General features: G+C 48.0%; 1 protein-coding gene across 1 annotated transcript in view; it reads right to left on the bottom strand.

Moving 5' to 3' along the window:
• The window catches only part of MTOR (mechanistic target of rapamycin kinase), a 103,196-nt gene that overhangs the window by 11,623 nt on the left and 65,206 nt on the right, over positions 1–26,367 (bottom strand). Inside the window, 17 exon segments of the mRNA XM_048518694.1 lie at positions 1,833–2,015; positions 4,517–4,639; positions 4,740–4,838; positions 5,265–5,361; positions 5,882–5,982; positions 6,363–6,389; positions 6,392–6,574; positions 7,496–7,613; positions 7,803–7,918; positions 9,872–10,003; positions 11,853–11,978; positions 17,154–17,261; positions 17,363–17,440; positions 18,772–18,887; positions 19,800–19,900; positions 22,341–22,480; positions 24,174–24,249. Of these exon segments, the coding sequence (XP_048374651.1) occupies positions 1,833–2,015; positions 4,517–4,639; positions 4,740–4,838; positions 5,265–5,361; positions 5,882–5,982; positions 6,363–6,389; positions 6,392–6,574; positions 7,496–7,613; positions 7,803–7,918; positions 9,872–10,003; positions 11,853–11,978; positions 17,154–17,261; positions 17,363–17,440; positions 18,772–18,887; positions 19,800–19,900; positions 22,341–22,480; positions 24,174–24,249 (1,924 nt within the window).

Genomic DNA, 26,367 nt, shown 5'->3' with positions numbered 1-26,367 from the left:
TTATAATCCTCAATCAGGGAAGAAATGCTCTCCTCACCTGGCATCTGAAATGCTTTCTCCTGCTCCCGTATCATTTCTATTTGATACCAAATTATGTAGGGTGGTGAGAACCACAAAGGATTGCGAAGAGCTCCAAGCGGACCTTGATAAATTAGGTGAGTGGGCCCAGAAATGGCAAATGCGGTTCAATGTAGCTAAATGTAAAGTGATGCACATAGGGGCAAAAAATCCAAACTTCACATACACGCTACAGGGGTCAGTGCTATCACAGACCAGGAAAGGGATTTAGGCGTCTTAGTTGATAGTTCCATGGGAATGTCAACTCAATGCATGGCAGCTGTAAAAAAGGCAAACTCTATGTTGGGGATCATTAGAAAGGGAATTGATAATAAAACTGCAAAGATTGTCATGCCCTTATATAAAGCAGTGGTGACCTATTCTGGAGTACTGTGTCCAGTTCTGTCACGATCTCAAAAAAAGGATATTGAGGAGATAGAAAAAGTGCAGAGAAGGGCAACAAGGATGATTGAGGGACTGGAGCACCTTCCCTATGAGGAGAGGCTGTAGCTTGGGACTCTTAGTTTGAGAGGAGGGGCTGAGGGGGGATATACTGAAGTCTACAAAATTATGCATGGGTAGAAAATGTTGACAGAGAGAAATTTTTCTTTTCTCACAATACTAGAACTAGGGCATTCATTAGTGCTGGGGAAGAATTAGACTAATAAAAGGAAACACTTCTTCACGCCAACGCAGATTGGTGTTTGGAATATGCTGCCACAGAGGTGGTGATGGCCACTAACCTGGATAGCTTTAAAAGGGGCTTGGACAGATTTATGGAGGAGAAGTCGATTTATGGCTACCAATCTTGATCCTTCTTGATCTAAGATTGCAAATGCCTTAGCAGACCAGGTGATCGGGAGCAACAGCCGCAGAAGGTCATTGCGTTCACATCCTACATGTGAGCTCCCAAAGGCACCTGGTGGGCCACTGTGAGTAGCAGAGAGCTGGACTAGATGGACTTTGGTCTGATCCAGCTGGCTTGTTCTTATGTTCTTATGTTCTTATTTGTGAAAGGTTTCTGAAATATTCTCTGTGTTTGGAAAGCTTGGGGGTGCGTGGGTTGTTTTCCTTCCAGATTTCACTCTCAACTTCATTGAATAGCCCTTTCAGAAAGGTGGTCAGCTGTCAGGATCTCATGCGGCTTTTAAGTTGTGGGCTCAAGGGGGAAAGTTAACCTGGGTGACTCCGTTCCCATGGGCTCTAGTATACAACCAGTAATTCTGGGATAACAGCCTCTTCAATTTGTTAAAGGATTCAAAGAAATGGACTCAAATCTGTGTGAAATTAACAGGAGCACTTGCCAAGATCTTGAAACCCTCTCTGATTCACAGAGGAATAAACAATTAGAAAGTGGTTTCCACACTGTGCTCTATGGAACCCCCGGGATATTTTCATGAGAAAATGAGAAACTGTGAACAAGTGTCTCTGAAAACAGGCCAGTGCTCCCAGGCAATGTGTTCTCTTTGTTTCACACAGGATGTTTCTGACTTGCACAGTGCTCCAAATGAATAGATCGAACATCCTGGCTGGTATCCCAGAATCTTCTGTAAATGTGTGTGTGACCAAAATTCATAGTTGGAGGAACCCAGTAAACGACAAAGCAAAAGGAATACCATGGGACTTCTTTGTGCCTGGAAGGAGGGATTATTTGTAATCTCAGGATGAGTTTCCTAACAGAATCCCTGATTTCCATTTTGCTCACAACAAGCACCACCCAGAATGTGGCTCTCCAGACACCGCAGCAGCTAAGGGCCGTTCCCACTCATTCATACCTGATTGAAAGAGGTTTCCTTGAGAGTCTGCGGCCCGCGCTCCATCATGGCATGCAGTGGCTCCAGCACTTCAAACATCCCCTTCACGTTCCTCTCCCCAAAATAGAGACGGGATGCCTCTTCCAACCCTTCGTGCCACATCTCGTGCCAAAGGATGGCCACACGGATCAGCTCTTCGCTCACCTGGATTTGATATAAGATAGGAGCCTCTATTTTCTGCAGCTGTGCTGACTCATATGCCAGTTACAGATGTTAATATACATTTGCAATCTCTCAACCATGTGCTCTTCCATACAGCCAACTTGCAAAGGTGTTACTCTTCACATACATCAAGCAATGTAATCCCACAGGAACAATGCTGGAATGCTTCCACAGAGAAACTCAAGTGAGAAAATATTACTTCAGAACTGGAAATCCAACTGGTCGGGGAAGACCTATGAATTTGAATAATCAAATATTTAGATCATAGATCTTTCCAAAGGGGGTACTTCCCCCGCCTGTTTTTCAATCCTGGCGCAATGCTTTGGCCAGGTGTTTCCCCACAGGAGTAATTCTAATTTCTACCTGGTAGTTCCAGGATGGTAGCCATGCTGATCTGCAACAGAAGAGCCAGATTTGAGTCCAGTAGCACCGAAAGACCAACAAGACCTTGGAAATCTTGCTGATCTTTAGGTGCTCCTCGACCCAAATTTTAATTTCCACTTAGGGGGCAAAAGAGAGGCCAGAATCAGGTTTTGAACAATCTCTTGTCTTGTCACAAGATGGACAAAATCCCCGAGTGGCCACCAGAGGGTGCAGCGAGAGCCTCTTTGGCAGGATATTCACACAGCCTCTAAGCGGCAATGCCTTTTTCGCCTCAGCAATTCCTGGGGCCATATGTAAACCTAAAACCTAGTTTGTCCAGAATGCACAGTCAGTTTGAAAGGAAGCCTCCTTTCACCGTGTGAGAAGGCTGGAAGCTTTTCTGTGGAAAAAATAAGGCAGTGCAGAAGGCTGGGGGAAAATGAAGCCAATTTTGCACTCCACATTATCCACAAGCACATCCTGGTCACTAGTCAGGTGGAAGGGAATAGCTGTTGCAGTTTGGCCTCAGGGAGGGATTTATGGCAATATTTAAGTCAGAATGGTTTTCCAGATACCTCAGGAATCCATAATTCCCTGTCAGTTTCTGTCAGCATGGCCAATTGGCCATGCTGGTAGGGGCTGATGGGGAATTGTAGTCTCCTGAACATCTGGAGAGCCGCAGGTTCCCTACCCCTGTTCTAGGTCATCCTGCATCCTCTAAAGGAAAGACACGTTCTTATGTAGGCTATGTCTAGGTTCCCTGGGTTTGTGACAGCTAATTTATTTTTCAAAATAATATGGTTTTTCTGCACAAGGACTTCTTCATTTGTAAAACCTTGCAGAAAATTGAGAGAGGAGTCTGCCCACTGTTTCTGCATGAGTCCATGTACATTTTCTGACTGTGGGTAATTCTGCTGTGTGTCTAAATTGGGAGTCATTGAATTATTTAATCACACCTGATGCAGAGACATGCCAGAACTCTCTTGCTCTCAGCAGAGATCCACTAGAACAGTGGCGGCGAACCTATGGCACGGGTGCCAGAGGTGGCACTCAAAGTCCTCTCTGTGGGCACGTGCAAACAGAGTGCCCCCCCCCCCCCCACATCTAGGCTGGCCTGGGCCGCTGGGCTCGATTATTAGCATTAAACCTAAGACCAAGGGGAAGCAGTGTAGGTAACCCTGTTAAGCACTGTTAAACCCCACTGATTTTCATGCAAAGAACAAAAGCGCAATCCTTTACCTGGGAGTAAGCTCCGTTGCTGGCAATGGGGCTTGCTTCTTAGTAAACCCTCCTAGGATCGTGATTCACCCGTTGGAGGAGACTTAACGTTACTTCAAAGCAAAGCCACCGACTACCACCAAGCTTACTCCTGAGTAATGCACGCCTCGGAGCCAACCGTTTTTTTCTAAACTAAAACCTCAGTATTCAGGTTAAATTGCTGTGTTGGCACTTTGCAATAAATAAGTGGGTTTTGGGCTGCAGTTTCGCCATCACTGTACTAGAAGGAGATCACACCAGAGGGCAAATCATGCAGAGGGCAAATCATGCAGAGACTCAGCAGGCAGTGTGTTATTTGGGTGCTTCTTTAACTCATTTATTTCTTGTGATCTTCTAGTGTGTCCCAGATGACAGCAGGGGAATTTTGCACTTTGACAACAGACTTGTAGCAGTGACTGCAGCCCCAGAAGTTAAACACAGAAGAAGTAGCAGAATCAAAAGACAATTTGGAAAGAGGGAAAAGGTTTGAAACTCTGGCCTTTTCACGCAAAAAATTCTACAAGCCCTCTGAATATGGCCCCAGCCAGCCTCTTGGAAATGATAAGAACACACACAGAGATGCTGACAGATTAACACACAAAGAACTCTGATTAAAAGAAGATCAGTTCTACCATCAATATAAATGTTTAAGGATTCCAAATGAAAGATGGTTTCATGATGAAAGGCAAAACTAATTGCCGTTACAGATGACTAGTGAATTGCAAAGTATCAGGAGAAATTAATTAAAAGGATGCAGCCAGCACTGAACTTCTGAGATCCAAAAGGGTGGAATTCTAGTACATCTCTGTTTGCATGGGAGAGACATACAAGGCCTTTAGACCCAAATATCCTCATTCACTTACCATCATGGCTTGCTGAACCAGCGTGTTGCTGTGTTCACACATATTCTTCAGGATTTTGTTGGCAGCGTTGTGACGGGCTGTTGTCGTAGACTTTGAAGCTACAGTCAGCGGATAGATCAAAGCCTAAAGCAGAAAGCATCCATTTGTAAATACTGTTTGTTTACAAGTCAAGAGCCAGAGCAAGGTTGGTGATGTGTGTGCGGGGGTGGGGTGGGGAGCTCACCTGTGGGTGGTACCTGCCAATATCTGTTAGAAGCTGGTAAATAAGTCGACCCACCAAAGGACGAGGAGTATCGATTCTAGCAATGAGCTGAGGAATCACCTGGTTTTAGATAAGAACGGAAGAAAAAACCACAAGCTCCATCATTAGTCTTCCTTAATTTTTCAAAGTGAAGAATTCTCACAGCCAGAGACCCCCAGACACAAACTCAGCAATGGAAGCACATCTGGATGCAAAATGCCTTCTGGTTCAACCTCCTGCTCTTTGGCCCAAGACAGGAGCATTCCCTTCAACTCAGTCTGGATTTTATACTACAGACCCAGTAATGGTTTAAATGGTTTTAATCTGAAATAATTTTAATGCGTTTATAGCTTTATGCTTTTACAGTTTTAGGCTGTACACCACCTTGAGCCCTTCAGGGCAGGGCGGTTTGAAAATCGAATATATAAATAAAATAAATATAAATAAAATAAATAATATGCTGTTGTAAATAAGATGAGGAGCCCACGATGAAACCAACCCTTTTACCTGTAACCAGGTGTCTATCTGGATGGCCTTGACCCCTTCAACGAGAGCTTCGTTTACTTCTGGCCAATGCCCATAGTCAAACCATAAAGTAAGGACTCTGGTGGAACAAAACCAAGACAAGCAAGGATTGGTTTTTTTCAAAGAGCCTTTGAAAATGAGTAGGACAAAGCAGGTGTGTGTGTGTGGAATAACAAAAAAGAACCCCAATTCATTACAGTTGCACAAGCATCATTGCACAGGAGCAGCAGTGGTGTAGGAGGTTAACAGCTCATGTATCTAATCTGGAGGAACCGGGTTTGATTCCCAGCTCTGCCGCCTGAGTTGTGGAGGCCATTCAGACTGATTAGCCTGTGCACTTCATATCCAGTTTGCACCTTGGCTATTTACAGCTGGAGCTCTCAGCCCCACCTACCACTTCACAGGGTGTTTGTTGTGAGGGGGGAAGGGCAAGGAGATTGTAAGCCCCTTTGAGTCTCCTGCAGGAGAGAAAGGGGGGATATAAATCCAAACTCTTCTTCTTCTTCTTTTTGCTGGGTTTAGCAAAACACACACAAGCCAGACAAAAAGCATCTGACAATTATTGGCAAAATGCAACGGTTCAGTTCCCTGAGGGTCACCTGAGCGTATCCTGCAAGTTGTTGCCTCTGGACAAAGAGATGGACCGGAAGAAACCCTGGACAGCAGGGACTGTGTACATCAGGAGAGTCTTGGACAAGTCCTGTGGGAAAGAGACCTGCAACATCAATCTCCGCATCAACCAGAATCAAGCATTTTTGCACTGGGAGGCTGAAGGAGCACAGAACCGACTGAACATCTGGCTCGCTGGGCCTGCAGAGCCCCCTGAAAGGAGCCTGAGCTATAGTAGCCCTGTACGCACACAAAGCTGCCTTACGCTGAAGGCCCATCAAGGTCAGGGATGTCTGCTCCGACTGGCAGCAGCTGTCCAGGGTTCCAGGCTGGGATCTTTCTCATCACCTACACCCTGATCCTTTTAACTGGAGATGGCAGGGACTGAACCCGTGACCTTCTGCATGCTAAGCAGACACTCTACTTTTACAGGAAGGGGCTCCCGTCCCCCGGCTGCCCTTCAGGTCCTACCTCTGTCACCTTCTTTTGCACTGGTAGGTAGACGGACAGGGCTGTTCTCGCATCTCTTTCCTCGCCGCCTGCTAAGCGCTGCCCTCGGTAAGTTGGCGCCAGACGCTGGCCCCGCTGGCGTGGCGCAGCTTCTTCTTCTCGTCCCTGGCTTGGTTCTGGTGCTTGTAGTGAAGCACCGCCTCGAAATTCATCACTGCCCAGGCGTGCCAAGCCTTCCAAAGGGAGACAAACACCACAGTTATCACAAGCATCAAAACGCACTGGGCTAGCTCAGTGCTGAGTGCCTTGGAGGACCTTGACCTGATTCAACAGGAACACGAGATCTACATCTTCTACAACAGGCACAAATACGTGAGACAGACGTATCTATCTCGTCACTTTTCGTAGATCTTCAGAGGAATGTTTAAAGAACGTCTCATTCTGACCAAGCAGATTTGGGGGGTGTATAAGCTTTCTTTGCAGAGGAGCAGCAGTGGCGTAGTGGCTAAGAGCAGTGGCTAAGAGCAGGTGCACTCTGATCTGGAGGAACCGGGTTTGATTCCCAGCTCTGCCGCTTGAGTTGTGGAGGCTTATCTGGGGAATTCAGATTAGCATGTGGCCACTCCCACACACGCCCCAGCTGGCTTTACCTTTGGGCTGGGTCACAGCTGGAGCTCTCTCAGCCCCACCTACCTCACAGGGTGTTTGCTGTGAGGGGGGAAGGGCAAGGAGACTGTCAGCCCCTTTGAGTCTTCTACAGGAGAGAAAGGGGGGGATATAAATCCAAACTCTTCTTCTTCTTCTAGAGTTAAAGCTCCCTTTGTCAGAGACAAGTTGGAATGGAGATCTCTGAGTTTTTATATCCCCTTCTGTAGGTACTCAAGAGATCTGTATGCCAACTTGTATCTAAGCAAGGGAGCTCTTGGAAGCTTATATTCTGAAAACCTGGTAGGTCTCTAAGGTGCTACAAGGCTTGAATCTAGCAGAAATATGACATCCTGGACATGGATCTCTTTAAAAGCTGCATGTTGATTCTCTGTTTACACATTGTTACATACGCTCTAGCTGGGCCTGTCAAATCGACGCCAAGGCTGCCAGCGAACAGGGCTCTCTGGTTTCATGATCTGTGGGGCTCCTTCCTCCTGCTTGTTTACCTTGTACCAGTTGCGGTCGTGTTCAGTGGAGGCGCTGTAATATTGTAGGACCTTGGGGATGGTGCTCTCGTTGATGCCTTGGAGGCTCAGTTGCCATTCGCCCAGTTTCAGAAAGCATCTGAAAGCAGAACAAAGCAGAACAAAGATGTCAGCAGAAAACAGCTCAGTTACCCAGGAGAATTCTCCACCCAGGATACTCTGCTACTCCTCTAAGACCAGAGGTCTGAGTTTAGGACTTTACCTTATGTCTGATCAGGTTGCCACTGTGGCTAGCTGGGTGTTGGGGGCTGTGGAAGGGGGTACTGACCGGGCCATGAGCTTGTGGAGCTCCTGCCTATGCTGCTGGTCTTCGGTGGCGATGGCGTGCTGGGCCTGCTGTTGCATCGTCTGAACAAAGTGCTGCATGTGCTGGAACGCTTCGATCTGCAACGGGAAGAGGGTGGGGGTTGAAAACACTGTTAAGAAACATTACAGATCAAGTGGAAACAGCACGTCGTGCGCTGTTCCAGCCAGAACCTTGCAAAGAAACACACCAAAAAATGAATTTGAAGGGAAGATTCTTTAAAAACTGGTGGAAAAATGAGAAGAAAACCTTGGGTGTAAAGGTCAATGGAAGGGTGCTCATGAATCACTGAAGGCAATTTAAAGCTAAAGGGCTTGAAATTGGAAAAAAAGAGAGGTCATTTCAGGTCAGGAGCTTTGTGTGCTATTTGTTTCTGTTCGGTTTAGAGAGGTGAACATTTCTCTTGTTACAAAGAGACGTTCAAAAAGCAAAGTCAGCTGTTACCAGCTCACGCTCTGATTGCTGCTTTAGTGATGACATCAGCTATGTTTTAAAGAATCGTCACTCAACTATCAAGGAAGTGGGACCTCAGCAGAGATGCCCTGCTGCTCAAGGACTGACATAATGGACGGCTGGACAGGTATGAATTGTGAGCTAGAAAATATGCTGCCTCTTTCAATGGACGAATTAGCCGGCATCACCTGCAATAGGATGTAACAAACTGACTTAGTCATGCAGAGTTGTTGTAAAAATTGCTGAGAAGGTGCTCCAAGTTCAAAGTCACGTTCTGACCTTCCAAACTGCACATGGTTTGAACTTTGTGAAAACCACAGTATGCCTCATACTGATGCTACGCCCTAAGATTAGAGTAGGATTGGGAAGACTTGGGTTCAAAAGTCAGGCATGAAGGTTAATCATACCTTGCAGGGCTGCTGGAAGGACACAGTGGGGAGGAGAAACAGAAATGTTGCCCTCAGCTTCTCAGAGGAGGAAGGACAAAAATGGACAAGGAGTCTTTAAAAAAAATCAACAGTTCCCTCTGGATAAGGTTTATCGATATTTTAAATGTCTAAATACATTTTCCAAATGAGCATGTATCTCTGTGATTAATGTATTGTCGGCTTTCACGGTGAATATTGGTGCTGTGTGGTTTCTAAGCTAATGTAGCTTTAGCAGCATTCTTCTCCTCGACGCTTCATTTGCACCTGTGGCTGGCATCTTCAGAGGATATCATGCCATCTCTGAAGATGCCAGCCACAGATGCAGGCGAAATGTCAGGAGAGAATGCTGCTAGAACACGGCCAAACAGCCCGGAAACCACACAGCACCCCAGTATCTCTGTGATTACTTTTTGTTTACTGTTGAAATATGGTTCTCTGCACGTATTTCATGTTCTGTGATCTTGTTAGTATTGCTTATAAAAATGGATAATAAAAACCAAGAAAGAATCTTTGCAGATGGCTCCTCCTGCTTTTGAGCACATGTGTTGCAGGGACACAAGACTATGCAGCCTCAGCCCCCACAGCTGGCAAGATCTGAGGCGAGGGAAACTGAAGAGAGGCAGTGATGTGGCAGCCCAGTCAGGAGTGGAGACTTTAAGCACACATTCTAAAGAACAGAGAAGCAGGCCAGGCGGAGATTTATTGGATTTGATTATGTAAATTCTCCTTGTGCTGCAGTGCCAGGCAGACTCGGCCCTGGGCCCTGCAGAGCCAAACTATTTGGCTGGGGCCTTTTCCAGCTGTTTGTCAGCTGGATGTTTTTTTTTGTCTGCAAAAAGATATTTTGTCTGCAAAGATCCTTGCCAGCTATGCAACATGTGTGGGTTTTTTTTTCTTTGTTGACCATCAATGCAGCAGGAACCAAGATGCGTGGATAGACACAAACCGAAACACACAGTACTATGGGAAACCATGGGGCAGAGAGGAAAATCATCAGTACATTACAACTGGGTAAGGTGGCTGGGGAGGGAAGGGCCGGCCTTCCAGCCTAACTGAGCAATAGTTATAAAGAACTGAGCAATCTGCTGCTGGGCTGAGAGGGAGGGAGGGAGGGAGGGAGGAGAGATTTTTGAGATGCTTCACAGCATTTACCTTGCGGGTGCTTTTCCACATGTGCTTCATGTAGGCGTAGGTCACCTGAGGATGAACAGTTGGCAGTGGATGATCCAGCTGCCGGGACGGGTCCACTCCCAGGAGTAACACGAGGGTCTTGTGGGCCAACGCCTTGAGCAAACAAACAGAAGAGGGCAGGTTAGAGCAGCGAACGTCTCCAACTATTTAGCGATTTAGGAAGACCATCAACTCTACGATATTCTTTTTTAGAAGTGGTGACCAGAATCAATTAATCAATTAAACCTCATTTTAATGATTGGTTAACTATTAGTCTAAGAATGGTGTGACTTGTTTTCAATGCTTCTGTGGTGAGAATTTTACGGTACTCCAGATAGCCTGGGATTACTGGCCTTATCAGCACCCGCCACCACGGCCAATTGACCATGCTGGCAGGATGATGGGAATTGTAGTCCATGAACATTCTGGAGCTATTAGGTTCGCCACCGTACTGCCATGGAAGCCCATTGGGTGAAACCTAGCCCAATGAATCTCAGCCTAACAGCCCCGACCGCTATGGAGTTAATGTGAGGAGTCACAGCTGCTACCTGAGCTTCTTGTAGAAAGGATTTTAAAAAGGAGGATTGCGTCAGGGGGCAACTTACAAAGGAAATACAGTTTCAACCAAGATACTGAAAATATCAAAGCCATCAAAAAGAGAACAGGAAACTAGGAAACCACTAGAACTAAAAAGCTAACAGAATTTAAAGATAAGCAAGGATTTATTTAATTCTGCAACAGCTCCCATTAGCAGTCAACCACAGATCTCGCCTGCAGTCAAGTCCTGAAATGTCCTCGGAGCATAGTTCTGTTGCTACTGTTTTGCACCTTACAAGTTTTCCAGGTGTTGACCAGGAATTGCAGTCCTTGGCAAAAGCAATGTATGCATCAGTCCCAAACTTTACATACTGGGGTCCTTACTGGAGCTAGTTCTAAGCAACAACAGGCAGGCCAGGATTTGCTCTCCAGCCACGTGAAGGGAAGGGGAAGCTGGCATTCCTCTCGTATTATAAAAATATTATTACTGTCCTTGCTGAGGCATCTTCTTGCTTTCTCATCCCTTAGAGGCCCTGAGTCACTACACAAAAACTGACCAATGAGAGGCACGGTTCCAAGAGCAGGCAAGGCTTGTAGTGGAAGGGTTCCACTTGTGTGTGCTCATGTAAAAAAAACAAACAGCTGTAAACAGCAGCTGTGAAAAGCTGTTGCTTCCAAGAGAGGCCATAATTCATCTGCTTCCAGGGCTTTGAGGAAGAGCTGTTTCCAGAACTCACACGGATGTTTTTCCTGTTGGAGAGAAATGCTTTTCTGACAGTAGCCAGCCATGAGTGGGAATTGCTCGTGATTCAACCAGCTCTTTTGAAATAATAAATATTGTTACAGTTATGTAAAAAAACATTGTTTTGAAGTAATAAATATTGTTACAATTATGTAAAAAACAAAAACAAACCTAAGTTTGTAACCAGGAAGCAATAGACATGCTGAAGCAGAAGCTGGGGTGATGGAGGGGGAGAGAGAGAGAGAGAGAGAAGGGGAGAGAGTAGGGGCCAGTGTAAGCTGTGGTTTCAGGTTGGGGCGGTTTCTATATTTTCCTGGCTAAGCTCAGCAGATTCTGGTGGCTAACATCTTCAGAGATGCCAGCCACAGATGCAGGCGAAAGGTCAGGAGAGAATGCTGCTAGAACACAGCCATACAGCCTGGAAACCACACAGCACCCCAGTGATTCCGGCCGTGAAAGCCTTCGACAATACAGAAATAAAGTTTTTAGCATGCAAGCATCCATACTGATGCATCAGATACTGAACTCTTCATCCTTGCTATTCCACATTTTGGTCTCAGTTCTATGGTTCTGGGGAGGCAAGAGGGCTTAATGGAAGAGACCTACTGGTCCTGGCGCCTGCTGTTTACGTTGGCTTCAGCTACCCACCTTGGGCTCATGAGGACGGGCATCCAGGGCACTTACCAGCCTTCCGCTCTTCCCACACAAACTGGCGTACTTGAGCCACGTTCTCATGTCCTCGTGGGGGTTGACAACAAGGGATCGAACCATGAGTATCCTCTGCCAGTCCTCCACGATCCGCTGGCAGCCCTGCAAAAACGGAAGCAGAAACAGGCTCCCTGAGCATGTGAGGACCCTGCAGGCTAAGGTTGCCTCACTGGAACAAAGAGGCGGTGGACTTCAGACAAGAAGCGGGCAGAAGATGCAGAAGGGGAAGGCGCAGAAGCAGCAGCAGAAAGACTGTCAGACTATGACACACAAAAGTCACTGTGACGTAGCAATGAGAGAGACTGAAGTTTAAACCCCCTTTCCACCACGAAGCTCCATGGGTTACCTTGAGCCAGTAACTATAATTCAGGCTAACTTACTAAGGTTACTGTGAGGACAAAATTATCAGGAGGAGAAACAAGGATAGATAAAGGTGAGAAGCAGAAAACTAGGAAGCAAAAAACTAACAAACCCTCCCCCAAACAAATTAAACTGCCTGAATGCATGGCCCCCGGACGTTGTGTTGACACCCGCATAAATTACATTTGTTTAAATTATTTTGTAATGAATGCTTTGGATGAGAGACCCTTCCCAACCTACAGAGAGGGCCTATACAGACCTCAGTGAGAACAATGCCTTTTTTGGTGGTGGGCCCAAAACCTAACAAATGTCTTACCTGGGAAAACACATGAAGCACTTTCTGTACTTAAAATTATTTCTTTGCTTTATTTAGATCCTGCCTTTGTCTCCAATGGGGACCCAAACTGGTCAACAGCATTCTTCTCTCCTCCGTTTTATCCTAACAACAACCCTTTAAGGCCCAAGGTAACCCAGCAAGCCCCCACGGCAGAATGGGGATTCAAACCTGCGTCTTCCAGATCCTAGTCCAACGCCACACTGGCTGTCAAGTTATGAGAGGCTCCACAGGTTATGTAAACTGGCCAGCAGGCATTCGAATCTGATTTTGTTGCTGGTAGCTTCTGGAGGGCACCCCTTATGCTGTTCTTGGGACTCACAGGTTTTGTTTGAGCCAAGGCAACTGGAAGAACCATGTTTATTATCAGAGGAAGCCGACCTCCAGTTTTTAAGCTACTAGAGACTAACAACAAAAATATCACTCATTACATGTCTCGCGCATGAGCTACCCAGCACGTTGCTTTGGGGCCCACCAAACCCAGAGCTTTCTTCTCTCTTCTGGAAGCTCTCGATACTTAGCCCTTTTGAACGGGCACGTTGTTTGAACATGACATTTTGTTCAGCTGGGTTTTTCTATGTATTGTACATGTGTGCGTCTACACTATGCTACCCAAGTCTCTAGAGATACCCAGGAAAAGGGAGGGGTGAGGAGCCAAGATAAAAGTTACTCTGTTTGGCAGTGAGGATAGAACAAGGAGTGTTGCGCTCAAACAAGCTGTTAATAAATACAGAGAGAAGTTCCCCTTTGGGAAATGCAAGCTTTGTTTCTGTATTAGCAGAAGCAGTAACACACACGCGATATATACATATATATTCCCTCCCGTTTGCACACCGCTCCATCCTGAATGTGTTTAACTGTGAATCAGAACTGGTCCTTTGGGACTACACATAGTAGCCACTGTGCAAGAAGCTGGCCCAATTCTCCAAGTTTAAGGATGTTCAATAATGGAAAAAGGGGTGGGGGTGGGGAGGAAAAGGATGAGTGATCAACCTTCTGTAACAGGAACAGAGTCAAAAACGAAGCAGTCGCTTCTGCGTTTGCCCGAAACCCTTTCAAAACAACAAGGCAGGGGACTGACGACATTTCCAAAAAGAACTTCACCCTATTCTTGGTTTTGACCGACGCTTAGTGCCAGCAGAAGGCAGAAAAACAAGACGGGAGAAGAAAGCAGAATGGGGGGAGCCGGGTGTCCGTTCTGTCTCTCTCTCTCTCTCTGCCTGTCACTTGTTCTCTCACACACTTTTTATGACAGTGTTTTCCTGCTCCTTCTGCCTAGAGCTGACATTTCTACTGCCTCCGTAGCGATGAAGCCGCCGCCTCGACAATGGGTGTGTTGTTGGCTGGCAAACTGCATCAGCAGACCTGCCTGTGTTTTGCCAGTTGACTGGTGCTGCTCGCCACAACAGCTCAATGCCCCCCCTCCCCGCCCAGTGCAGACTGAGGCAGGGCAGGATTCAGGGAATTCATCTGCTATAACCAGGGGTCTGCAACCTGCGGCTCTCCAGATGTTCATCAACCAATTGGCCATGCTGGCAGGGGCTGCTGGGATTTGTAGTCCATGAACATCTGGAGAGCCGCAGATTGCAGACCCCTGATATAGACCCTTCCGAGGACAGGAATGGAAAACAGGTATGCTGCTGTTGGATGAGGGAACGGTGAGCCTGCTTTGTAGGTGTGAAGGCTCGATGGTGGCAGGGAAGACTGTTTCCAGTAATCCCACAAACATGTACAACTGTGTAGTACCCAGCTTCCAGTTCCAAAATGTGAATTCCTACTCAATCTGTTTTTCATAGATATTATGAAACAAAAGTTCCTAGCTCTCATAGTTGTGACAACATAGAATATACAGAGAAATAACCTCTTCGCAGGACTAAACGTGTCCCCCGCCCTCAGGTCAAACATGTGTCGTTCTTCTCACAGTTGTGGAGTAACCGATTCCTCTCCTCTACACAGGGGTAACCCCATTCTATCTATACAACAACCGTGTGCAGTAGGTCTCGGACTGAGCACATGATTGGCCCAAACTCATCCGGTCAGTTTTATGCTGAATGGAGACTTGAACCTGGGCGTGGCTGGGCAAAGTCCAGTCCTCAAACCACCCATAGTGGCTTTTCAAACAAAGCCTCCTTTGTTTCTACAAGAATGTCTACCTAGCACAGGTCAAGGACTGAAGCATTGGGTTCAGGTGTTGGAGTCGAGCTGGGGAAAGACAGATTCTCATTTTGGCCACGAGGCTCACAGTGGGATCTGGACCTGGTCACTCTCTCTCAACACAACCTACTTCAGAGGGTAAAAATGCACGGAGAGAAAGGATGGAAATTCGAACTGATGGTCTTCCTGGAGGCACAAGAGAGCCAAATGCCGCATGTACCTCAGGTACTCTGTGCTTGCGCCTTTTTTTCTTCAAATTCGGCAGGAAACCCAGTGCTGCTCCCGGACATTCAAATAAACATTCCACTGAGCGCTCCAGCGGGCCTTTTATAATTATTAGTAAGATGCTCATAAAATGTACAAGAACGCCATGTCCCGCTTCTGTTTGCCTGCTTCCCCTCCTCCCCTCTCGCAGCCCCGTAAACAGTTGCATCTGCAGACTCCATCCGCCCTGCCGCTCTCAGCCTTTCCTCTGCGGCGGCGGAATGTTCTCTGAGCCTTCCCAGACAGGAATGCAACATTGGAGGCAAAAGGCTTTGTCACGGCTTCCTGAAAGGGGGACGGGGCAAAGCCCTTGGCAGCGACAGGTAAACAGCTCTCGGACAGCATGGGTGCCCAGGCAGGAGGGGGGCAGAAGAGAGGGTTCTCCCTCCAACGATGGGGAGACTGCGGGGGCAGCAGGCAGCGGACCACCAAGTCAGCCTCTTGCGTCTGTCTCCAAGGAGCAGCTAAGACCCTGGGGAATTCTCAAGGGAAGGTGGGGTTCTGGCATTACCCACAAAAGGCATTGGTCCAAGTGGTTGAGTAAGGAAGACTTCTTTGAGTCAAGACCTTGGAGGCCGTGGGCACAAGTTCAGAAGGAGGAGGCCAATGTAACCTCTGCCCCTCCCCATAAGGGTTTTTGCTCTGCTTGCCTTTGGTGGCAAATGCTCAGGCTGGAAGGGTGGTGGAGCCCAGACAGGGAACGTTGTGTGGAATGTTTCTTTCCTCCTCCATCACCTGTCCGTCTGGGAACACCATGCGCACACACATGTGCACGCATCAAGAGTTTTGTGCACCCGCCCAGTGCCATTCAGGCCAAGGATAACTGCACCAATAATCCAGCACTGCTCAGAAAGCACCCCAGAGGGCATGTGCGCATTTTGAACACTGCCCAGTCCTTCAGAAGGGTCAGATCAAACTACTGGACCACATGTAGAACACTGGAACCTTTCTGGACAGTCTCACACAAGCTGCTGATTCTCCAACTTGCTTGCCTATCATTGCTGAACAAAATATGTGCCCATAAGAAGAGCACGGCTTGGTGAGTACAAAGGAGAGGCCACCGAATCCAGCAGTTTCGACTTTCTACACACCTGATATGATAAGCCTCTGTTGTGCTCCTACCCCCCAGTTGTATTTGAGGCAGGACTTAGATGTGCCGGGGCCATACTGATTCTTCCTCAGCAAGGCTTATTCTTCCGCAGGTTCACAAAAATTTACTGTTAATAAAACTTTCCACGCGTTGACTTGGGACAGGCAGACTCTCACATACATCTCTTCAGGAAAAAAAAGGAATTCCATTGGCTTCCCTCTACCCATCCAACAAGAAAGCTAATTTTAGCTGCACAGCTTTGTAGGAAGATTATGAATCTTGCATTTGATGTGCATTTGATGTGCAGCAGTGGCATAGGAGGTTAAGAGCTCATGTATGTAATCTGGAGGAACCGGGTTTGATTCCCCGCTCTGCCACTTGAGCTGTGGAGGCTTATCTGGGGAATTCAGATTAGCCTGTACACTCCCACACATGCCAGCTGAGTGACCTTGGGCTAGTCACAGCTTCTCAGAGCTCTCTCAGCCCCACCTACCTCACAGGGTGTTTGTGTGAGGGGGGAAGGGCAAGGAGATTGTAAGCCCCTTTGAGTCTCCTGCAGGAGAGAAAGGGGGGATATAAATCCAAACTCTTCTTCTCTTCTATTGCCAGATTTCTGCTGTCCAGAACAAATAACGCTATTTGCAATTTGTCACTGAGCTGCAGAAATTCACATCTCCTTTTCTCTGTCCACTCAAAGAGCAAAGAACTGGGCAAGATACATGATAATTATAATAACAATAATAATAATAAACAGTAGTCCCAATAGTAGTCAGTGCTCTAGGAGGAATCCCAAGAAACCTTGAAAAGCACCTGAAAAGCCTAAACTTGGATAGAACATCAGTCCACATGGTGCAGAAATCTAGGAACTGCACACATTCTACGCAAATACCTCTAATATCCTAGGTCCTTGGGAAGGACTCAATATTCAGAGATGAATTCCAGGTACTTATGCATAGTTGTTAGGTGTATAATAATAATAATAATAACAACAAGCTGAGAAAACGGAAACTGCGCCTGCTTGCTCCACTTGACAGCAGCATCGGCCAAGGAGAGAGGGCACATTCAGCAGTTTTACCTGCAGCCTCTCCCACCAGATCTGCCGGATGATCTCACGTCGCTCTGGTACAAGTTTGTACTGGATAACTTCTTCCAGCTCTGACAGCATCTGGCAGGACACCATCGCCTAAGGGAAACAGGCAATCACATTCCATCCCAATCAGCACTGCGTGGAACACATCCCAAGTGGCAGATCGGTGCCCAAGGCCATGGCGGGGCTGCACTTACCCCATACGCGCGGCTGTAGCTCTCGCCTGCCATTGCTGTCAGCTCAGCATCTAAGAGATCTCGGGCTTTGTCGATGCACTGAGGGGGAAAAGGGAGGAAGGGGACACGAAGAGTTCTTGATCTTAATGGCTTCGCAAGCATCAGCCAGCATTAAACGCCTGTCACTCACTCCTGAGGATCAAACCCTCATTTTTCACCCCCTCAGTGCTACCAAGAAATGCTACCAGCTACACTTGCTGGAAGAGAGGAAGCTGGGTTTTGGTTATGAAGCATAAAATAGTCCCTTATAGGGAGGAACTGCTGGAGTTTTGATTCCCTGTCAGGACATTGAGCCTACGACACTGTCTTAACCTCAGCCAGACCACTCACCTATCTAGCTCAATAATGCCTGCTCTGTCCACAATCTCAGGCAGAATAAGGCTTTACTAACACTCCCCCACTCCGCACCACTTGTGGAGATGCCAAGGACCCCACTGCATGAATGAAGTTCACTCCTGCTAATACAGAATCCTTGGCCTTGCTGGGAAGGGGCTTGGGAGCAGACCTTTGGCTGGGATTTTACTGGACTGTGGCTGGCTATTTCCTGTTCCTGCCCTTTGGCTGATTCCCTGGCTCCTGGCCTCTCCTTCTGCATCTCCCTTAAGCACTCTGTCCTGTTGATGATTCCGTACATCTCTGACATCTTCAGCTGGTTCAGACTTCCAGCTTCTCAGAGCCTCAACTACAGCGTACCTGCAAGAACGTCCCCCTGGCAAAGTATCACCTACTGTTTACCAGTAAGTTTCACGTTCCCGCAAAAGGGAATTGCAGCTCAAAGGTGAGCTTTTCTTCAGATTTTACAGGCTTGCACTTTCTGTCTTCCTGCGTAGACACAGAAGCCGCACATTTGTCAGCAGTGCTGCCAGATTATACAACCTCTCTCTCTCCTGTAGCTTTTCACTCCTTTCCCACTTCTCAGACTGTGAACGTTAATTACAGAGGCCCCACGTCTTTCAAACACCTGGCTGACTTTTCCTGTTCACATCAGCAGAGAAGCAGACAGATTCTGACAGGGAAGACTAAATTCCTCTTTAAAAACTCTGCAACTTCTGTAACTTCAGCAGAGCGTTCTAGGGGCAGAAAAACACCAACAAACCCGGCGACAACGTACAGGCCTCCCTAGGTGGTATGCTGAGATGTTTCACAAAAGAGGCAGTCTTCAGTCTCCAGTGAAGACAAACTGCCTCTGAACATGGAGGTTCAGAAAACCATGGGCAAGAAAAGAGAATAGGAATGGCCGTGGTCATTCAAGTGGAAAAAGCAACATGTGACTAAAAGAAGGCAGGCCAAACAGAGGAGATTACAAAAAAAAGGCCAGACGCTAAAGGAAACCCAGCTGGTCTTCAGAACACGAAGGTTCCAATGCTTACCTGCTGGGCCAAGGAAAAGAGGTCTTGATGCAATGCCAGCACAGCCCGATAGAAGGCGCCATCGTGGGTATCTCTTGGGATCATGCAGGTGTATTCCTCCATGCTGTCCCACTGACCTGCAGGAACAGACGCAGTCTGGATCAGAGTGGGGAAGGGTCCAATGGGATGGCTGAATCCAGTCTAAGCAAGGACGATGACAGAAACCTGGCCAGCCTCTTCGGAAAGTCTCCCCAAGGGAAGGAGAATCTACAGCCTCCCTCAGCTGTTTAATTCTCCTGCTCTCCTAACTAGGACGTTCAGATAATTTGTGGAGCAAGTTGTCTGTCTTGCTGGATCTCTCCATCCTTTAAACCTCTCTCTGCAAGAGGGGAACTGGGCATGTCTGTGTGCTCCCAGGCTGCACAAGACTGGGCCTAAGAGTGTGCTGGGGGTCTTGAGGCACTGGAGGAAACAGAGGCAGGGTGACCACAACCCACAGAAGCTTACACACCAGAGTAAAGGATAGCAGGGATGGCCAACCTAGGGCACTCCAGATGTTCATGGACTACAATTCCCATCAGCCCAAATGGGAATTGTAGTCCATGAACATCTGGAGCACCATAGGTTGGCCATCCCTGGCCTAAAGTCTTCAAGCCTGCTTGTGGACATTGAGACCATGTGTTCAATCCTGACTTGGCCTGCACCGGACCCCTTAAAATGTCTAGTTCATCATGCATTGACAGCCCTGAACAGATGTTCAGAAGTTATGCCCACCGGAGGTGGGATTTGATATTTACCTAGAGATACATGGTCACAGGACCAAATAAATTCAGGCTCAAATATGTCAGAAGCCTGGCCCAATCCTCACTGCAGGTGCATTCCAAATATCAGCAGAACTTCTCTCTCTCTCTCTCTCTCTCTCTCTCTCTCTCTCTCTCTCTTATACATTTTGTAAAATGGCCGCAAAAGTAATAAATTAATAAAAGTAATAAAGTAATAAAAGTAATAAAAGTAATAAATTTCTCAGCATGGTTATAAGCCAGAGTTACCTAAACCCCAAGCAGCAGCTGCTGCCATCCGAGCCATTTTGGCCTGGGTTTCATCATTCACCAGGGTCCATTTCTCACAGCACTGCTGGTGGAGCTGACCCCTGTGAAGAAAAACACGAGAGAGTGATTTGGATGGAACCCTTCCTCCGTGGAATCCTGCTCTGGTTCACTGCTGGATTCTCAGGGAAGGTCTGATATGTCTGCATCAAAAAGGGCAGATTTCCCTCTCGAAGAACCCCACAGACAGATATAGGGAACAGCAAACAGCAGCCACGTTCCCTTTCCACAGGCGACGGCTGCACACACAGGACAGAACAGGTCGTCCAGCAGAATTTTAGCAGGAGCACAACTCATTTTCCACAGGGGCCATGCATTCAGTTTCCAGTAGAGCAAAACACCGGCCATACTCACTGCCTGCTCCCCACAAAAGTCAAGACCTGGGTAGAAGGCAGACATGACTAAGGAGGTAACGTGGGATGGGATGGAGAGAACTGACAATGATAAATTTTTCTCCCTCTCCCAGAATACTAGAACTCGAGGATATCCAGTGAAGCAGACGGGCAGTAGATTCGGGATGGATAAAATGAGATATTTTACACAGCAAGTAAATAAAATGTGGACTATGTAGTAGATCTGTGCCAATGTTCCTTTCCCCCTTTCTGTGATTTTTGGGAGCAGGTTTGTTATTGTTGCTGCTGATCAACCTCATTTGCTGGCTTCACTGCAGCTCTGAATTGAGATCACACTGCTTTCAAACAGGCCATTAGATGCTCAGAGAGGCCCTGGAGGCAAAAATCCCAGGAGGGCAAACTGAAAGCGACGTACTCACTGGCTAATTTAGCTCAGTGTCTTTATCAAATTATCAAATTTATCAGTGTCTCTTTCCTCCCTTCTTTTCTCAAATTACGCCAGGATGCAAAAAGGTAGAGAAGATGTAAGATGAACTGTAGTGTCACAAATAGCCTTTGTGCAGCCTCTATGCTGCTCAGTTTGCCTTCAACGCTGTGACTTCAATGAACAAGCAGCCCCCATCCCCACCCCTTCCCCAATATGCCATTAACACAAGTTCACATCAGGACCCATCAAAACGCAGCTTCGCCGACAAGAGACTTTTGCCATTTCAGCGCAGCTTGCAAGGGTTTGCCGGACCCTCCAGGGGGAAACTGCATGCTGCATTACACAGAACTTGTCTTTTTCAATTTGCCTCCAGAAAGTAGAGTCACCTCCACCCGCACAAGCCAAATACGCCCACTTAAAAACCTGCATGTTACAGATTGCCAAAGGGCTTTTTCTGTAGGAGCTTACAAGTATACCCCGTCCACATTTTCTTTCCCTTTTGCATGATCCACCTTACCAGCTCCTCAGCAGGCCGTGTCTGGCTTCCAAATCATATGGGGTCAGGCATTTTAACTATATTCTGTATTTAACTAATTAACTATGCTCTGTATTTAACTAATTTGACCCAGCTCTCCAGCAACAGCTCTCAGCGTCAAAGCGGTTACCAAATAAAAGTGTCATAAACACAATAATCATTACCAAAATTGAATAGAACAGAGCAACAATGGTTAATTAAAATTAATAAAATAATTATTAAAGGTTAAGGTTGGAAGACCAAGCAGATCTGAGTCTGGTCAGTGCTAGGACAGGAGACCCCCTTGGGAATCCTGCCCCTCTCCCCCAAAACTGAAGAAGAAGAAGAAGAAGAGTTGGATTTATATCCCCCCTTTCTGTCCTATAAGAGACTCAAAGGGGCTTACAGACTCCTTGCCCTTGCCCCCTCACAACAAACTCGCTGTGAAGCAGGTGGGGCTGAGAGAGCTATGAAGAACTGTGACTAGCCCAAGGTCACCCAGCTGCGGTGTGTGGGAGTGCACAGGCCAATCTGAATTCCCCAGATAAGCCTCCACAACTCAGGCGGCAGAGCTGGGAATCAAACCCGGTTCCTCCAGATTAGATACACGAGCTCTTAACCACTACGCCACTGCTGCTCCTTATTCTGCTTCTGCCACATGCAGAATACTAACAAAGAAGCAACAGCTAATTATGGGTTTCATGCATAAAAAGCCATGTTTTATGCCCAATGTTCCATTGGGAAGGGAGGGTTGCTTCTAGAAACACTGGTCATTAAAAAACTACTGGGTTTAATAGCCAGGGCCATAACTTCACAAATAAAAAGAGTGATTGCCGAGGAGAAGAAGCAGGCATACGTGGGGTGGGGTGAGCTGCAGTCCAGCTTTTGTGAGTTCCCCATTAGCAGCACCATCCCATAGCGACTCTCACTGCAGATTCCCTTCAGCATTTGGGTACCCTTGGCGACAATGATATCCTATCTTGGGGGACGGAGAGGTGGTGGTGGATTTTAGCAGCCCAATATTTTTGCTCGAGTACAACAGAAGGGTGACCCTAAGGACTATATAGACGAGCAGATAAGTAAGGTGTGCAATCGTTGTGTCTTTTTTTAACCTACTGTGTTCTGGAAATGGACCAAAGATGGTTGGAAGTGGGCAGCTTGAAAGACACCCGGCCCAGGCCTCCTCTTACCATTCCCCCAGGGCTTCCAGGCAGCGCATGCGCCCCAGCATCAGCTCCGGGTCATCCTTGTTCGTGTCCATCTTCTTGTCATAGGACACCAGAGCATCTTCCCACTCGTGCAGTTTCTCATACCAGGTTGCCTGGATTTCCTGTGTGGGCAGGGAAAGAGTGGAGGACCGGATTAAAAAGCATACCCCACTTGCTTTACTACCATCAGATCCTCTGAAGAGGCCAGCCACAGATGCAGGCGAAACGTCAGGCGAAAACGCTACGAGAACACGGCCATGCAGCCCGGAAATCCCACAACGCGCCAGTGTTACATCGTTCTAAGTTGGCTGAAGTCAAAGGGCACAGAAGGGTACAACTTGGTCTACCACACTAGCCATCATGCCTAAACTGTTACAGAGGGGGAGGGGGGAAACTTTGTCTCCTTTTTGGAATTTTGTGCTTTAGGCCGCTGCGACTTTGTACAGCAACAAACACCACATACTAATTATGCTTAGTGTGAAAAAACGCAGCGGGAGACTGCCGGAGAGCAGCAGAGCCTACCCCTTCTTTGCCAGCCCCCTGCCAGCTCCAAAACCTGAGTCACATCAACACACTTAAACAAAAGCAGCAGGGAGGAAACTTGGCAACGGCAACGCTAATGGCCGAGCCCACGATCATGTGGTTTGCTTTCAGCTGGGACGCTGTGCGGCGGAGGAGGGGAATGGCCTGCGCCCCCTACTCTCCAAACAACACTTTTTTAAAAAGTGCCAACCGAGGACGGTTTTCCAACTGGCCCTTTCCCCCCACCCACCACTGGCTTCTTTACGGATTCCCAGCTTCAAGGTATTAATAAAAATAACACAAAGGCACTTGGAATCTTTTTAGATTTTCTGTTCCCCACCCCTCAGCGTGGGCTCCAGGCCAATGTTCTTTTCTGCTCAGCCCTTGGCAGTTCTTGCTGTGAAGAATGCCAAGCGGCGGGGTTTTTTTTTAATGGCCCGCAGGTCAGCTAGAGCTACGCGCACCACCAGCGCCATCCACGTGAGAGATTGCAGCTCCGGCCTGGAAATAGCTCCCTCTGGGGCTCCTTGGGCTGGCTGCTCCAAAGCTCAAGTCCAAAAGGAGACAGAACCTGCTGGGTCCGACTCGGGTTCATTAAAGGGAAAAAAACACGCAGGAGTTCTGTCATCAGCTGCAACAGGACACAGACTCTACTGCTGCCACAGATGGTGAACCCTCCAGAGTGGCATGTGTTCTGGGCATTGGGGGCTATCCCCTGCTCCCCATGACTGGGTTTGCCCTTCATTGAATTAAAGTGGCTTTCTAGATCCAAAGCAGTTTGCACTCCTTGGAGGGAAACACATTTTTTGCCATGTGTTTCTGCAGTGGCGTAGTGGTTACAAGCAGGTGCACTCTAATCTGGAGGAACCCGGTTTGATTCCCCGCTCTGCCGCCTGAGCTGTGGAGGCTTATCTGGGGAATTCACTCCCACACACCCCAGCTGGGTGACCTAGGGCTAGTCATAGTTCTTCTGAGCTCTCTCAGCCCCACCTACCTCACAGGGTGTTTGTTGTGAGGGGGGAAGGACAAGGAGTTTGTAAGCGCCTTTGAGTCTCCTTACAGAAGAGAAAGGGAGGGTATAAATCCAACTTTTCTTCTTCTTCTTCTCTCTGAGATTTGAACTTCTCTTTGCCTGGTGGGTGCCCAGTGATCAGCCCATCCTCTCTCACGGCAGGAAGTGAGGGCAGAAATATGCCTTAATTCAGACCTTTCCTGTTCAGTGGGGTTCCTGACTCCACCAAGGGGCTGTGCAATCGCTCTCACTCAAGGCAAAGGAAAAGAGAGGTTACTCACCAGCTCTCCAAAGTGCTTCATGGCATATTCCAGCACCCCAGAAGCGGCCTCGGGCTGCTGCAACTTGTTGTTAATGCTAGGAAAGGAAAAGAGGGACAAGAGAAAGAACGGCATTTAAGGGCAGATCCCGGCATCCAGTGAACAAGACCCACCTTGGGGCAGTGAGCCCAATCCAAGGCCATCACTGTCCTCTCAAACTGGAATGAGCAAGGCCTACTATTAAAACTGATCTTCAGATGACACAGATCACTTTTCCTGGAGAAGATGGCTGCTTTGGACTAGATGGCATTGCATCCCAATGGGATCGCTCCCCTCCCCAATCCCACCCTCCCCAAAATAACTAGGTATTTCTCAATCCTGAGCTGGCAACTCTAGGCATCTAAGGCAGAGGTGTCCAACTCTGGCGCTTCAGTTGTTAATGGACTACAATTCCCATCAGCCCCTGCTTTTGGGATTGGCCATGCCAGTAGGGGCTGATGGGAACTGTAGTCCACGAACATCTGAAGCACCAGAGCTGGACACCTCTGAGCTAAGATGTACAGACAAAGCTTGGGATTGTTTTTTACACCACTGGGTTGTAATGAGAAGGTCAGTCAGTCACCGTGGATGAAGAGTCTCCCTACAAACAGCCTGCCCGCCTCTGCAGACTTTTCTCTGCCCTTAGAGGCTTCAGGAAAGCGCCGCTTGTGTTCTGCGAGGGACTCGGCTAATGCAGAATGCAACGAGGAAGTCCTAAAGACTTGGCCAGTGCTTGGCAGGACCCTGCGAGGAGACAACCAAGGGTTCCCTGGGCTGACTGACCACCGTGGGAAGCATTCCCTGAAGGTAGAAGACATGCATGAACACTGCTGTGCCCTGACAGGGACTTGCAGGCCACTGATGCTTCTGAAGATGGTAAGACAGTGCTGACTCTCCGAAGCAGCCATTCACCGCAGGGTTCTCGATCCCTTTGCTTTAGTCTCCCAAACAGCAGCCCGCCAGTTCTGCAAACGCCTGCTGCCATGTGATTTTCAACAAAGGGACTTTAGCAAGGCTCACATGTCTGATTTTTATCCTGTTTTAATTTCCTCCAGGCTGCCTTCCCCTTAAGCTGCAGCTTCCTCTCCTCAGCCGGCTCCTCCCTCCCGATCATCCCCACATGCTATCAAAACAGCCCCTTAAGCTATCAAAACCCCAACCGTGAATATTTTAGGTTTCCCTTGATGGACCTTGAGTACCATTATCCCTACTGTTTCAGAAAAGCAGGAATCAGTACTTCCACACTCTCAAGCTAAATTCCCATAAGGCCTGAAAAAGAAATTAACACTTCACAACAGAGGGTTCAACTGTTTAACGTGCTGCTTGCTTGGAGGAACCAGAAAGGGCCCCCAGATGAGCAGTAGAGCGGCAAAGAACATCCCCTGGATCTCTCTTAAACACCGCAGCCTTCTCCCGACGGAACCCCTTCCCCTTTCTATGTGCCAAAGGCTTTCGGACCATGATTTCTAAGGTTTTAGAGTTACCCCAAAGCTGAAGAACATCAATAGTTCAAAGTGCGAGCGAGAACAGACAGAGAAAACTATTAATGCTAGAAAGCTGGTATTGCCCACAGTGTGCAACCAAATCTGAAGCCGTAGAACAGGGGTAGGGAACCTGCGGCTCGAGAGCCGCATGCGGCTCTTCTACCCTTGCACTGCGGCTCCATGAGCTGAGCTGCCGGCTTCATCCTTGCCACCCTGCAGGTAGCAGGGCAGATGCACCAATTGCCCGCAGCCGGCTGCGCCGTGGTCCCCTCTCGCCCGCCCCGTTGGAGCGGGGTGGGTGCTTTCCCAGCGGCCGGCGAGGCCGAGCTGCCAACTTCATCCTTGCTCGCCCTGCAGGCAGCAGGGCGAGCACACCAATTGCCCACGGCTGGCTGGGCAGCGCCGCGGGCTTCCCCTCTCGCTTGCCTTGTTCGGGCAGGGCGGGCGCTTTCCCAGTGGCCAGCAAGGCCGAACCACTGGCCCCATCCTTGCCCGCCCTGCAGGCAGCAGGGTGGGTGCATCCATGCGCTTCTCAGAATGAGTGGAGTAAAAGGTAAAAAAGCCCAATATATACAGTGTTATCTTTATTTTAAATGTCAAAAATTATTTGCAGCTCCAAGTGTTTTCTTTTCCCGTGGAAAATGGGTCCAAATGGCTCTTTGAGTGTTAAAGGTTCCCTACCCCTGCCGTAG

The sequence above is a fragment of the Sphaerodactylus townsendi genome, linkage group LG16 (assembly GCF_021028975.2).
Source record: "Sphaerodactylus townsendi isolate TG3544 linkage group LG16, MPM_Stown_v2.3, whole genome shotgun sequence".
NCBI lineage: Eukaryota > Metazoa > Chordata > Lepidosauria > Squamata > Sphaerodactylidae > Sphaerodactylus > Sphaerodactylus townsendi.
Note: the sequence above shows the minus strand (reverse complement) of the source record. Positions and strands in the feature narration are given on the sequence as shown.